This window comes from Meles meles, chromosome 6 (genome assembly GCF_922984935.1).
Source record: "Meles meles chromosome 6, mMelMel3.1 paternal haplotype, whole genome shotgun sequence".
Lineage (NCBI taxonomy): Eukaryota > Metazoa > Chordata > Mammalia > Carnivora > Mustelidae > Meles > Meles meles.
Window position 1 is genome coordinate 136,939,768 of NC_060071.1, and position 12,718 is coordinate 136,952,485.

Consider the following 12,718-nt stretch of genomic DNA (forward strand, 5'->3'; position numbering starts at 1 on the left):
ATCACACTTAATGTTTTTTCCCTAAAGTCAGGAAGAAGACAAGCATGTCCACTTTTGCCACTTCTATTTAACCCTGTACTGGAATTTTTAGTCAGGGCAATTAAGCAAGACAATGAAATAAAAAGCATCCAGATTGGAAATAAAGAAGTAAAACTATCTCTATTTGCAGATGACATGATTCTGTATATAAAAAATCTTTTTCTTTTTTTTTTTTAAGTAAGCTCCAAGCCCAGCGTGGAACCCAACGTGAGGCTTGAACTCATGACCCTGAGATCAAGACCTAAACTGGTATCAAGAATCAGACGCTTAACTGACTAAGCCATCCAAGCACCGCTGTATATAAAAAATCTTAAGTAACCTACTAAAACTCTATTAGAACTAGTAAATGGGTTCAGTGATGTTGCAGGATAGAAGATCAACATACAAAAGTTATTTGTACAGTTGACCCTTGAACAACATGGTTAAAACTACGCAGGTCCACTTACATGCAGATTTGTTTTTGATAAATACAGTACTACATATATTTTCCCTTCCTTATGGTTTTCTTAACATTTTCTTTTCTCTGGTTACTTTATTATAGAATACAGTATATACTACATATAGCATAAAAATATGAGTTATTCAACTGTTTATAAGTAAGGCATCATGTCAACAGTAAGCTATTAAGTAGGCTAGTTAAGCTTTGGGGAGTCAAAAATTATAAACAGATTTTCAACTGGCAGAGGTCTGGCACCTCAAGTCCCATTATTCAAAGGTCAACTGCATTTCTCTAACATACTAATAAGTTTAAGAAACAAATGAACATAGGGTGGAAAAAAAGAGGCGAATCAAGAAACTGACTCTTAACTATAGAGGACCAGCTGATGGTTACTGGAGGGGAGGTGGGCCAAACAGATGATGGGGATTTAAGGAGGCAGCTGTGATGAGCACCGGGTACTGTGCATAAGTGATGAACGACTAAATTCTACACCTGAAACTAATATTATACTGTATGTTAACTAACTGGAATTTAAACAAAAACTTGGAAAAAAATAAAGCACCAATGAACAAACTGAAAATGATATTAAGAAGACAATGCCCTTTATAACATCAGAAAATAAAATACTTAAGAACTGATTTAACAAACAAAATGTAAAACTTGTATTTTGAAAACCACAAAACATTCCTGAAAGAAATTAAAGGCCTAAGTAAATAGAAGACACAATACATTCATGAATCATTTTAATATCATTAAGATGGGAATACTCCCCCAAACTGATCTACAGATTCAATGCAATCTCTACCAAAATCCCAGCTGACTTCTTTGCAACAATTGACAAGTTAAAATTTCCTTGGAAATTCAAGAAACCCAGAGTAGCCAAAACAATCTTGAAAAAGAACAAAGTTGGAAAATTCACACAGTGCAATTTCAAAACTTACTACAGAACTACAGTAATCAAAACAATGGGGTAGTGCCATTAAGGACAGACAGACCAATGAAGCAGAATTGAGAGTCCAGGAAAAAACCCTTGCATTTATGGTCAATTGATTCTTAACAAAATGCCAAGACAATCAATAGGAAAATAATAGTCTTTTCAACCAAAAATGTTTGAAACAACTGGCTATATACATACAAAACAATGAATTTGGATCCTTACCTTATACCATGTACAAAAATTAACTTAAAATGGATCAAAGACATAAATATAAGAGCTAAAACTATAAAACTCTTAGAAGAAAACACAGGCATAAATCTTTGGGACATTGGATTAGGCAATTGTTTCCTAGGTATGAAACCAAAATACAAGCAACAACAACAAAAGTAGATAAATAGGACTTCAAATTTTATGCTTCAAAGGACATCATCAAGAAAGTAAAAAGACAACCCAAGAAAATGGGAGAAAACTTCTGCAAAGCAGATATAACCTGTTTCTAGACTATCTAAAGAACCCTTAAAACTCAATAATAAATACACAAATAATCCAATTTAAAAATGGGTAAAGGATCTAAACAAACAGTTCTGCAAAGAAGATCTACAACTGGCCAATAAGTACATGAAAACATGCTCAATATCATTAGTTATTATTATTTTAAATTTTTAAATTTATTTTAATATTATATTTTTATTTTAAATTTTTAAAAATGTATTTAATAAAATAATAATAAATAATTATTTATTATCCATTACATAAATAATAATAAAAAATAAAAAATATAAAATATTTAAAATATTTAAATAAATATTAATATTATTTCACATTCACTAGGATGAATGATAACTTTTTGAAAACAAAAACAACTAAGTAAGTAACAACTGGCAAGAATATGGAGAAACTGGAATCTTCATACTGTTGGTGGGAATGTAAAATGGTGCAGCCAGTATAGAAGACAAGACAGTTCCTCAAAGGAGTCAGATGTAGAATTATCATATGACCCAGGAATTGTACTCTAGTTAAAAGTCCAAGAGAACAGAAAGGTAAATCCACACAAAAACTTGTAAATAAATGTTTATATAGCAGCATTATTCACACTAGCCAAATAGAAAAGATACAAATGTCCGTTACCTGGGGGATAGGTACAATGTGGATAACTGGTGAATATATCTATACAAGGGAATATTATTTGGCCATAAAAAGAAATTAAGTACATGCTATAACATAAACATTGAAAACATGTTACACGAAAAAAAAGAACAGTCACAAAGACCACATACAGTATGATTCCATTAATATGAAATGTCAAGAATAGGTCAATTCAGGGCACCTGGGTGGCTCAGTCATTAAGACTCTGCCTTCGGCGAACCATAAGAGACTATGGACTCTGAAAAACAACCTGAGGGTTTTGAAGGGTCAGGGGTGGGAGGTTGGGGGAACAGGTGGTGGGTAATAGGGAGGGCACGTTTTGCATGGAGCACTGGGTGTTGTGCAAAAACAATGAATACTGTTACGCTGAAAAAATAAATAAATTAAAATCTCTATAAAAAAAAAAAAGACTCTGCCTTCGGCTCAGGTCATGATCCCCGGGTACTGGGATCGAGCCCCGCATCGGGCTCTCTGCTCAGCGGGAAGCCTACTTCTCCCTCTCCCACTCTAACCCTAACCCTGCTTGTGTTCCCTCTCTTGCTGTGTCTCTCTCTATCAAATAAATAAATAAAATCTTACAAAAAAAAAAAGACTAGGTAAATTCATGAAGACAGAAAGCAGATTAGCAGTGGCCTAGACGTGTGGGCCTAGGAGGCAAATAAGGAATGAATGCTTGGGTACTTTCCACTTTTCAGATAGGGAATGGTACAGTGTTTCTTCTGGGGGAGATAAAAATGTTCTACAATTGTGATGATAGCTGTACAACTCTAAATATATTAAAAGTCACCAAATTGCACACTATAAATAGGTGAATTGTAGGGTGTGTGAATTATATCTCAACAAAGCTGCTATTAAAAAAAAGAACAAAGAAGAGAAAAAGAAAAAAGAACAAGTGCATCAGAGTCCCAAGCTTAGCTTTAATTTCAAATGGCATGATCCTCTGCTTTCCCAATTTTCACATTCTATTTAAAAATATCTTGAATGTAGGAGCACCTGGGTGGGTCAGTGAGTTAAGCCTCTGCCTTCGGCTCGGGTCATGATCTTGGGGTCCTGGGATCGAGCCCCGCATTGGGCTCTCTGCTCAACGGGGAGCCTGCTTCCCTCTCTCTCTCTGTCTGTCTCTCTGCCTACTTGTGATCTCTCTCTCTGTCAAATAAATATTTACAATCTTTAAAAAAAAATTTGAGTATAGCCATTAATTAGCTCATCTACATGGTTTCTAGCCCTCACAGATAAGAGGGAAAACATTTTTTTAAAGGGTAAAAAGTGTTGAGAATCAGTGTTCTATAGGATTCACAATGGGCTCCATTGATTTTCCCTTTTTTTTTTTTTAAGATTTTAAAGTAATCTCTAGGCCCAACATGGGCCTCAAATTTAAACCCCAAGATCAAGAGTCACATGTTCTTTCAACTGAGTCAGCCAGGGACCCCTAGTTTCAATGGTCTTAGGAATAAAGCAACCAATGAAAAGACTAAATCAGGATGACGTCCAGGTCATAACAATGATGGAATAAAATTCAAGTAGAAGACGAAATAAAACTATCATCAATAGGCTTCACCCTATTTTTACTACGTGTGGTTGATCATCCAACCACTAGAGGAAAACTTGAAGACGCTACAAGACCTGCAAATGTTACTTTTCATCAATAAAACACCAACTATCCAGAAAAAGAACAATTTCCAGAAACTTTCACCTCTTCAGTTTTAAGTCAATGGATTTTATTAGAAAAATTCTATCATTTCACCCGAAGTCATAAGCAGTTGACCATTCATTCAATCAGCAAATACACACTTGTGCATTTACGACATGCCAAGTACTCTATGGATTAGAAAAGACAGAACAAAGTATGATTTTTTACCGGAAAGAGTTACAATCAATCAAGGGATAAGACATGTACCAAAATCTCCCAGAATGGTAAAAGTGCCATAAAAATGAAACAAATGAACCGCTCTAGGAGCAATTTGGGAGGCCAAGAGGGTTCACTTTCCAGATAAGGAATGAAAAGGAAAGGCTGATGAAAGAGTAAATCTGGGACTAAACAGTGAAAGATGAATAGAAGTTCTAATGTTAGAAATAGGTCAGGGAGAGCTCTCTTAGAAAAAGGAATAGCATGGATAGAATTAAGAAGATGGCCAAGTGTTACACGAAGAGTGAGTATTTCAAATGTGAACCGTACAGTGTTTTGGTAGGGGAGAAGTAAGGAAGAAATGCGGTCCTTAAGCTAGGGCCAGAGTGAAGAGGATTTTGAATGCCATGTTAGAATATGAATTTGATCGCATGGTCAATAAAGTACTCGTAATGACTTACAAGCAAAGGACAAAAGAAGCGAATGATACTTTAGAAAAATTACTCTGACAGCCTGGAATGGGGTGGTTGAGAGGCAGGGAGACTGGTCTACAACAGTTACAGCAAAACAGAAAGGACACTGCACTCAGAAAGAAGCAATGAAAATAAAATTCTTTATATGGTAAGGCAGTTTACAATTTTCCATATTTCTATATACTTCATGGCAATTTCATATTAATTAACTGCTCAAATCAAGCCAACGGACCCCAGTCATGACAAACTATAAACGCCTATACAAAAAATTACTGCACTCCAAAATCCCAAAAGGGTTATCTGAGACATAATCATGTACCAAATCAAAGGGCATAGTTCATCTTCCAAAAGACACAATCTAGTTACTAACAGCCCTAGAAGATACACATTATTTCTATACTAACATATAACAATGCTCTAGGGAAGTGACAAACAATCATGTTTTGAGGACAAATATTTTTTGCATTTTTTTTCTTTCCATCATCTTTATCAGTGCAGATATTTGCATGAAAACAGGATCACTGGTCCTTGGGGATTCATCAGTTCCTACTGCTTATTTTTCATCCATGTCATCCTCTCAATTAATGCAGGAAAGAGGATTGAGACATCGAAACACCAGATTAGGGTGTCAAGTAAATGTCAACCCCTAGAGTAGATGAATAATCTGTAAGGACAAAAAAAAGATCTTGTTTTTATGCAAATACACTATATACAACAAAACAAAGAGAGACTGTACCCAAGAAGTCCAATACATATCAATATAAATCTTTCCAATTCTATTAGCTAAAACTATTTTCTATATGTCAGTTAATTTGTTGCAATCAGGGAAAAATGACAGTAAGTTGCAAAGCTTTGCTACAGAAATTGAAATAAGGCTGAATTTTGAACCAGAAAATAATTTTGAAAGATCTTAGCTGTGCTCATGGGACTCATATGGCAGAAATGAGCATTTCTGTTACAGAATTTTGGTTCAGTGCTTAAGGTGGCTGAGTTAAGTGACTGCAAATCCCCACCTACAATGTCTTAAGTTTCAGAAATACAAACACTGAATGGTAATAATATTTTTAACTGTGTGGATTAAAAACTAAAACAAACCACACCAAGTTTCTGACTCTGTGGAAAGCCACTAAAATAAACTTTACTGATGTTTAGGGGAATTCTTTATTCTAAAAACTGATAAAAAGAAAGACTCATTTATCCTGTAGTAACAGCTTTCAAAGTAAAATAAATAGTTGATAAGATAAAATCCTTTATAGAAAAATTCTAGCTAATAACAAAAAATGACAGAATTAGAATATTACCATTTGGCAACCTATAATAAAATAGGGGATCTAGGCAATTACTGAAAGCTGCTAAAACTCTTGTGTAAGGCTGATGGAGAATTTTATAATGAATAATCAGGCAAACAATGCTTTCATCAACTAATTAATTTTAATATCACAAAGAGAGATAGGCAGACACGATGTACCTTCTGATGGATGCATACAATTCCATTCAGGAAACAGCCAAAATAAAAATAGACTCAACCTGTATCTGTGAAAGCTACAACCAGGAAAATCTAACAACCAGGAAATAAAAAGGGATAAAGGAACATATTAAGCACTACCATAGGAATGTGAACAACAAAATCCACAAAGTATAAAATTCTACAGAATAACTAGGTTCAATAAATGGCAAGGGAAAATAAAAGGGGGTGGAACTATGAGAGATGAAGATAGACTTAAGAGACATATCAATCAAATACAGTGTATAAACCTTATTTAAGACCTAATTCTAATAAACCAACTGTGTAAAGACAATTATAAATCAACCAGGGAAATCTGAATCCTGACTATTTGATGATATTACGCAAGCTTGTTAAAAACTTTTAGGCATGGGGCCCCTGGGTAGCTCAGTCATTAAGCGTCTGCCTCTGGCTCGGGTCATGATCCTGGTATCCTGGGATGGAGCTCCACATTAGGATCCCTGCTCAGTGGGAAGCCTACTTCTCCCTCTCTCACTCCCGCAGCTTGTGTTCCCTCACTTGCTGTCACTCTGTCAAATAAATAAATAAAATCTTTAAAAAAAATTTTTAGGCCTAATAATGGCATTGTGGTTATATTTAAAAAGGTGAGGGAAGAAGAAGACAGAGCTTGTCTTTTGGAAATACATATGGAGTTATTGGGCGATGAGGTAATATAATACCTAAGATTTGCTTTAAAACAGGTGCGCCTTGGGGCACCTGCGTGGCTCAGTGGGTTCAGCCTCTACCTTCAGCTCAGGTCATGATCTTAGGGTCCTGGGATCAAGGCCCACATCGGGCTCTTGCTCGGCGAGAGCCTGCTCCCCGCCCCCAACCCTGCCTGCCTCTCTGCCTACTTGTGAACTGTCAAATAAATAAATAAATCTTTAAAAATAAATAAATAAAATAAAATAAAATAATTATGGGAGGTTGTATAAGTGAAACTGATTGGCCCATATGCTGATTATTAAAGCTGGGTCATGGTCACATAAGGTCATTATTCTATTCTCTCTACTTTGGTATATGTTTAAAATTCTCCATAATAAAAAATGGGGGAAAATTTTATCTTTCTCAGTAGGAAAGCAAAAAAAGAAATACTAATCCGAGGAAACATAGCAATTTCAACTACAACTAACTAGAGATAATACCGTTGATAAACACATTTGGCAATATAGCACCTTCTTGATATAATGAGCATAAAATTTATTTCATTTAAAAAACTGACACAGATATAAAGTAGTAGTATTATTATTACACCATTTATTATCCAGAGCTAGCAATAGAATCAACTGTTATATTATACCAACCTAGCATTCATGAATTTAATAATCACAGATTTGCCTTTTCATTACAAATACTAGAAGTCCATGACATACATGGTCAGTATTAATTTTGCCAACACATAAATTTTTTTTAATTAATTAATTTATTTATTTGACAGACAGAGATCACAAGCAGGCAGAGAGGCAGGCAGAGAGAGGGGGAAGCAGGCTCACCGCTGAGCAGAGAGTTCAATGTGGGGCTCGATCCCAGGACCCTGGGATCATGACCTGAGCCGAAGGCAGAGGCTTTAACCCACTGAGCCACCCAGGCACCCTGCCAACACATAAATTTTAATCACGAGAAATAAATGACCAGTAACACAGAGGAGAGTTAGCTAATAATGGGTGAACCTAGCAGACCACCTACGAACCGTGGTCTGTTGTTTCTTGCTCCTTGATTCATGAAGTGATTAAACAACTTTTTTTTTTAAAGATTTTATTTATTTCCTTGAGAGAGAGAGAGTGAGAGAGAGAGAGCAAGAGAGGGGAGAGAGTCAGAGGGAGAAGCAGACTCCCTGCTGAGCAGGGAGTCCAATGCAGGACTCAATCCCGGGACTCCAGGATCATGACCTAAGCCGAAGGCACCAGGCGCCCAAAAAACATTTTTTTTGGTAAAAGAAAGCCAACTGTTAATGACAATGATGGAAATATAGAAAAGATAAAGAGGTCTAAGAAAGTGACAGACTATTAGTCAAAAATTTGAAGTTTAAATGAAATTTTAAAGTGAAATATTGAATTTGGCAGTAATTTAGATAAACAATGTGAACAAATACTCTAGATGCTCTATAAATAAACAATTTGTAAAACCGTTTTTGGGATTGTTCTAATCAGCGCAAAACTTGCATGTTTGAAGAAAATTACAAGCTACTGCAGCCTCTCACAACTGTGGATTCAGGAAGATGTCAGAAGTACCCACTGACAACAAAGTTCTAACCACTGTATTTATGCTGAGTTCCTCTTTGAATTACAAAGTGAGAATTTCTACAATTCCTTTCCCAATTTTATAATGAATACAGTATAGAAAGAAATATAATCTATAAAGAAATAAATGTACACTAAAAGAATGGAGAGCAGACAGTAACAAATGAGAAGTTTTAAAATTTTAGTCATGATAGCAGACTATGTTCTTGGTCTGCTATATGGCCCTTCCATTGGGGAACCAATCCTCCCTCCCATTCCATGGGTTTGAATCAGATTAACCCCTCTAATCTGTGTCTGCATCCTGGACCCAGACTTGGCTCGCTAGGGTTCTCCATGCTAACTGGCTGAAGTATTGGTTCTAAGATAGGTATCTGAGTCAAGATGGTACAGTGTGAGTCCTCCCCAGGACCTTTCTCTTGGAATGTTCACACAAGACGTTCCTTATTTTGGGATCATCAGATTTAAAGACACATAAACTGAAGCTCCTTTTGGCCCCCTCTTCCCATGCTAGTTCAAAGAATAAGACTAATCCAAGAGCCCTGAGATGCAAAACAAAAGCTAAAACAAGAGCACATCTCAATGACATCATCAAAAGTCAAACATCTAAATACCTTCAAAGTTATTTCTACTCCTGAAATTTTGATTTATGTGAACTCATAAGGTCCCTCTTTTGCTTAAGCTACTTTGACTTGACATTCTATCACTTTCAACTGAACGGGTTTCCAATATACTTTTACTGTAGAGAGAAAAATAATTTGTTACTGAGTAAACTCAATAACTATACTAGTATACTATATCATAAAAGGAACTCTAGATTACGGTGACTTCTTACCTTAACGATGCCAGTAAAGACACTTTCGGAATTATAGCTAGCACTCATTATGAAATACACAACATGCAACCCTGAAAAAATGTGATCTGGGTACTCACACTCATCCAGCCCCAGCTGATAGGCCAAGTTCTGTAGGCCTCGTACCTTCTCCATCAAATTAGCTGTGGTGAGGCTCCCCAGTTCTGAAACAGAATCATTTATTTCAAAACTGTATCTTTCTATTGTTCTCTAGTTAACAATTCATTCAGGCTGGAAATCCTTGTTATAAAGATTTTCGAGCTTAATTCTTACCTAATAAGTAGAGAATGGATCCGTATCTCTTCTCATCCAATCTTTCCCCTTACACACACACACACACACACCAGTGAATTTTTCCTACTGTTGCAAAATGCTTTAGATGAACTTACGTTTAAGGCACAAGTCAGTTTGTATGGAACATAATGCTATGATCCCTTATTAAAAATTTAAAGTTTCCCTAGAAAATACACACTAATGGGATGTTATATAAACGTCCATTTGGAACATTACAACAACGAACCTGAGATGCCCTTGAGACTTAATTTCTCCATGGTTGGAGGAGGGGATCTGCATTTAAGCATTTCATGCAGAACAATGAATTACTTCTGAAGTCAAAAAAAGGTTATTTTCTCCCACTTATCATGCCACACTCATTATCCATATCTGGCATAAGTAGACTTTCGTGATCTGTTCAGCTGCCTAAACAGCTCAAGAATACCAGATTTTTACCTTAATTTCAGTCTATTACTTTACAACCATCATGAATCTTATCACCGGAAAGATGATAAAAGTTAAATAAAGTAGAGCAAAATCAAGGAAAATTAATGTTTTTTAATTTAAATTTCTACTTTGTGGTTGAGTTCCAAGTCATTTATCAAACAACAATATTCACTACTTATAGTATTCCTTATGGGAGAAATTGATGGGATAGAAAGAACAAAAAGACATGTCTTAACCTACTAAGGGATTATCAATTAATAGTACCGACAACAATATATAGCAGTAATTTCTAAATAAGGCACTTGTGTTAAACTGGTAAGAGACTGGATTTAAAATATCAGTTTAAATTTTAACTCTTTCTAATAAATCTTAGGCTAAGTTAACCTCTGAACCTTGGCTATTATGATACCTCACGCACATGGCCTTTATGAGAATTAAATGGGAAAAATTTATGTGAGAGTTTTTGTTGACTATAGCATTATATGAAATTAAATTAATTCCTTTAACAAGTTAATTAAAAAGTTAATTGAAGGAATTTTTAGGATTAAAGGAATAATTACAGGAATTTAGCAGCAGAAGAAATCATTATGAGTGGGTCCTGAACTGAAGGGATTTATACATATGGAAAAATAGAGATAAGCATTCAGACATAAAGAACCATCCATTGGCTCGGTTAAGTAGGCAGTCTGACTGCAGCAAACACTTGTAAGGGAACAGTGAGAGAAAATTGGAAAGGTGGTTTGTAGAGGAACATAAATGTCAGGTTAAAAGTTAGAGGTCACCAGCACTGCTTACCTTTCAACATGTCAATGTCATCACGTTCTATTTCAGCCATCCATTTGGGTGGAGAACTAGTAATGGGCTGTCAGAATATAAGAATATAACCACTCAGATACACACAAAATGTAAAGAGACCATCATCTTCCTTCTTACAGAAGAGTAGCTTGTCATAAAGCCTTCAGGTTGTTTGAAAATACTGGCAAGTTATAGTTTCAAAAACCCAGATTTCTCTAAGTTCAGATATGATTTACAAAATAATTGACCTTGCAAAATAATTCTATTCATTTTTACAGCTGGTCTCAGGGAAATGATCTTAGAAGAAAGGTCTGACTACTATTACTACTTCATGGATAAGAAATTAGTAAAGCAGGGCACCTAGGTGGCTCAGTGGGTTAAAGCCTCTGCCTTCCACTCAGGTCATGATCCCAGGGTCCTGGGATCAAATCCCACGTCGGGCTCTCTGCTCAGCAGGGAGCCTGCTTCCATTCCTCTCTCTCTGCCTGCCTCTCTGCCTACTTGTGATCTCTGTCTGCCAAATAAATAAATAAAATATTAAAAACAAAAAGAAATTAGTAAAGCAATGAAAGAAATTACTTGAAATTCAGTTCTGGTAAAAGCCTCCAACTGAACAGTTTGGGACCATCAGGAAGTAACATTTTCTGGCAGAGGGGAAGATTCATAGAAAGATGTCTCTCTCTCCCTCTACACATACACACACACACACACACACACAGAAACACACACAGGAATATTACTCAACCATTAAAAAGAATGAAATCTTGGGGCACCTGGGGGGCTCATCTGGTTAAGCAGCCAATCCTTAGTTCTGGCTCAGGTCATGTTATTGGGAGTGAGCCCAGTACTCAGCAGGGAGTCTGCTTGAAGATTCTCTCCTTTTGCCCCTTCTTCTACCCACACTCACTATCTCTAAGATAAAATCTTAAAAAAAAAAATGAAATCTTATCATTTGTGACAACATGAATGGACCTAAAGTGTATTATGTTAAGTGAGTATAGGTTAGACAAAGAAAGACAAATAGCACCTGATTACACCTATATGTGAAACTGAAAACAAAACTAATGAACAGATAAAAAACAGAAACAGACTCATGAATACAGAGAACAAACTGGTGGTTGTGTTGGGGGGAATGGGCAAAATAGGTGAAAGGGATTGAGAGGTACAAACTTTCAGTTACAAGTTTGTACTTACAAAGTAAGTAAAACTTACAAAGTAAGGAAGTCACAGAAATGAAAAGTACAGTAGGGGACTACAGTAAACAATAATGCAATAGATATATATTTGTTGATTCACTATGTTGTACACCCAAAACTAAATATGTCAACTATACTTCAGTTAAAATTTTTTTAAAAAGAGGAAATCCTCAATTTGTGAGAAGATTGCAATGATCATCACTTCAAATTTCATTTTATTGTAGACATTTTAGAAAACTTTAGAATTTTAAATTATCCTCTCATTTCTTTTTTTTTTTTTAAGATTTTATTTATTCATGAGAGACAGAGAGAGAGAGAGACAGAGGCAGAGGCAGAGGGAGAAGGAGGCTCCCCAAGGAACAGGGAGCCCAGTGTGGGACTCGATCCCAGGACCCCAGGGATAAGTGATCCGAAGTCAGATGCTTAACCATCTGAGCCACCCGGGCGCCCCATCCTCTCATCTCTGAAAAGTGAAGTTACAAAATATGAAGAGCCCATTCTTGGAATAACTTTGGGCAACAGTTTTCAATCCT

The 12,718-nt window shown here is 35.9% G+C and overlaps 1 protein-coding gene across 6 annotated transcripts in view; it reads right to left on the reverse strand.

The window, feature by feature from the left end:
• Positions 1 to 12,718, reverse strand: part of LIN52 (lin-52 DREAM MuvB core complex component) — a 122,101-nt gene that overhangs the window by 98,212 nt on the left and 11,171 nt on the right. For 4 of the 6 annotated variants that reach the window (XM_046009908.1, XM_046009903.1, XM_046009906.1 and 1 more), the window contains exons 4-5: positions 10,990 to 11,056; positions 9,555 to 9,638 (exon numbers count right to left, since the gene is read on the reverse strand). In XM_046009908.1, coding sequence (XP_045865864.1) covers positions 9,555 to 9,638; positions 10,990 to 11,056 — 151 coding nt within the window. Of the gene's footprint in view, positions 1 to 4,053; positions 5,545 to 8,327; positions 9,164 to 9,554; positions 9,639 to 10,989; positions 11,057 to 12,718 lie in introns of those variants that run through there. The other 2 variants (XM_046009905.1, XM_046009907.1) reach the window with 2 other exon arrangements.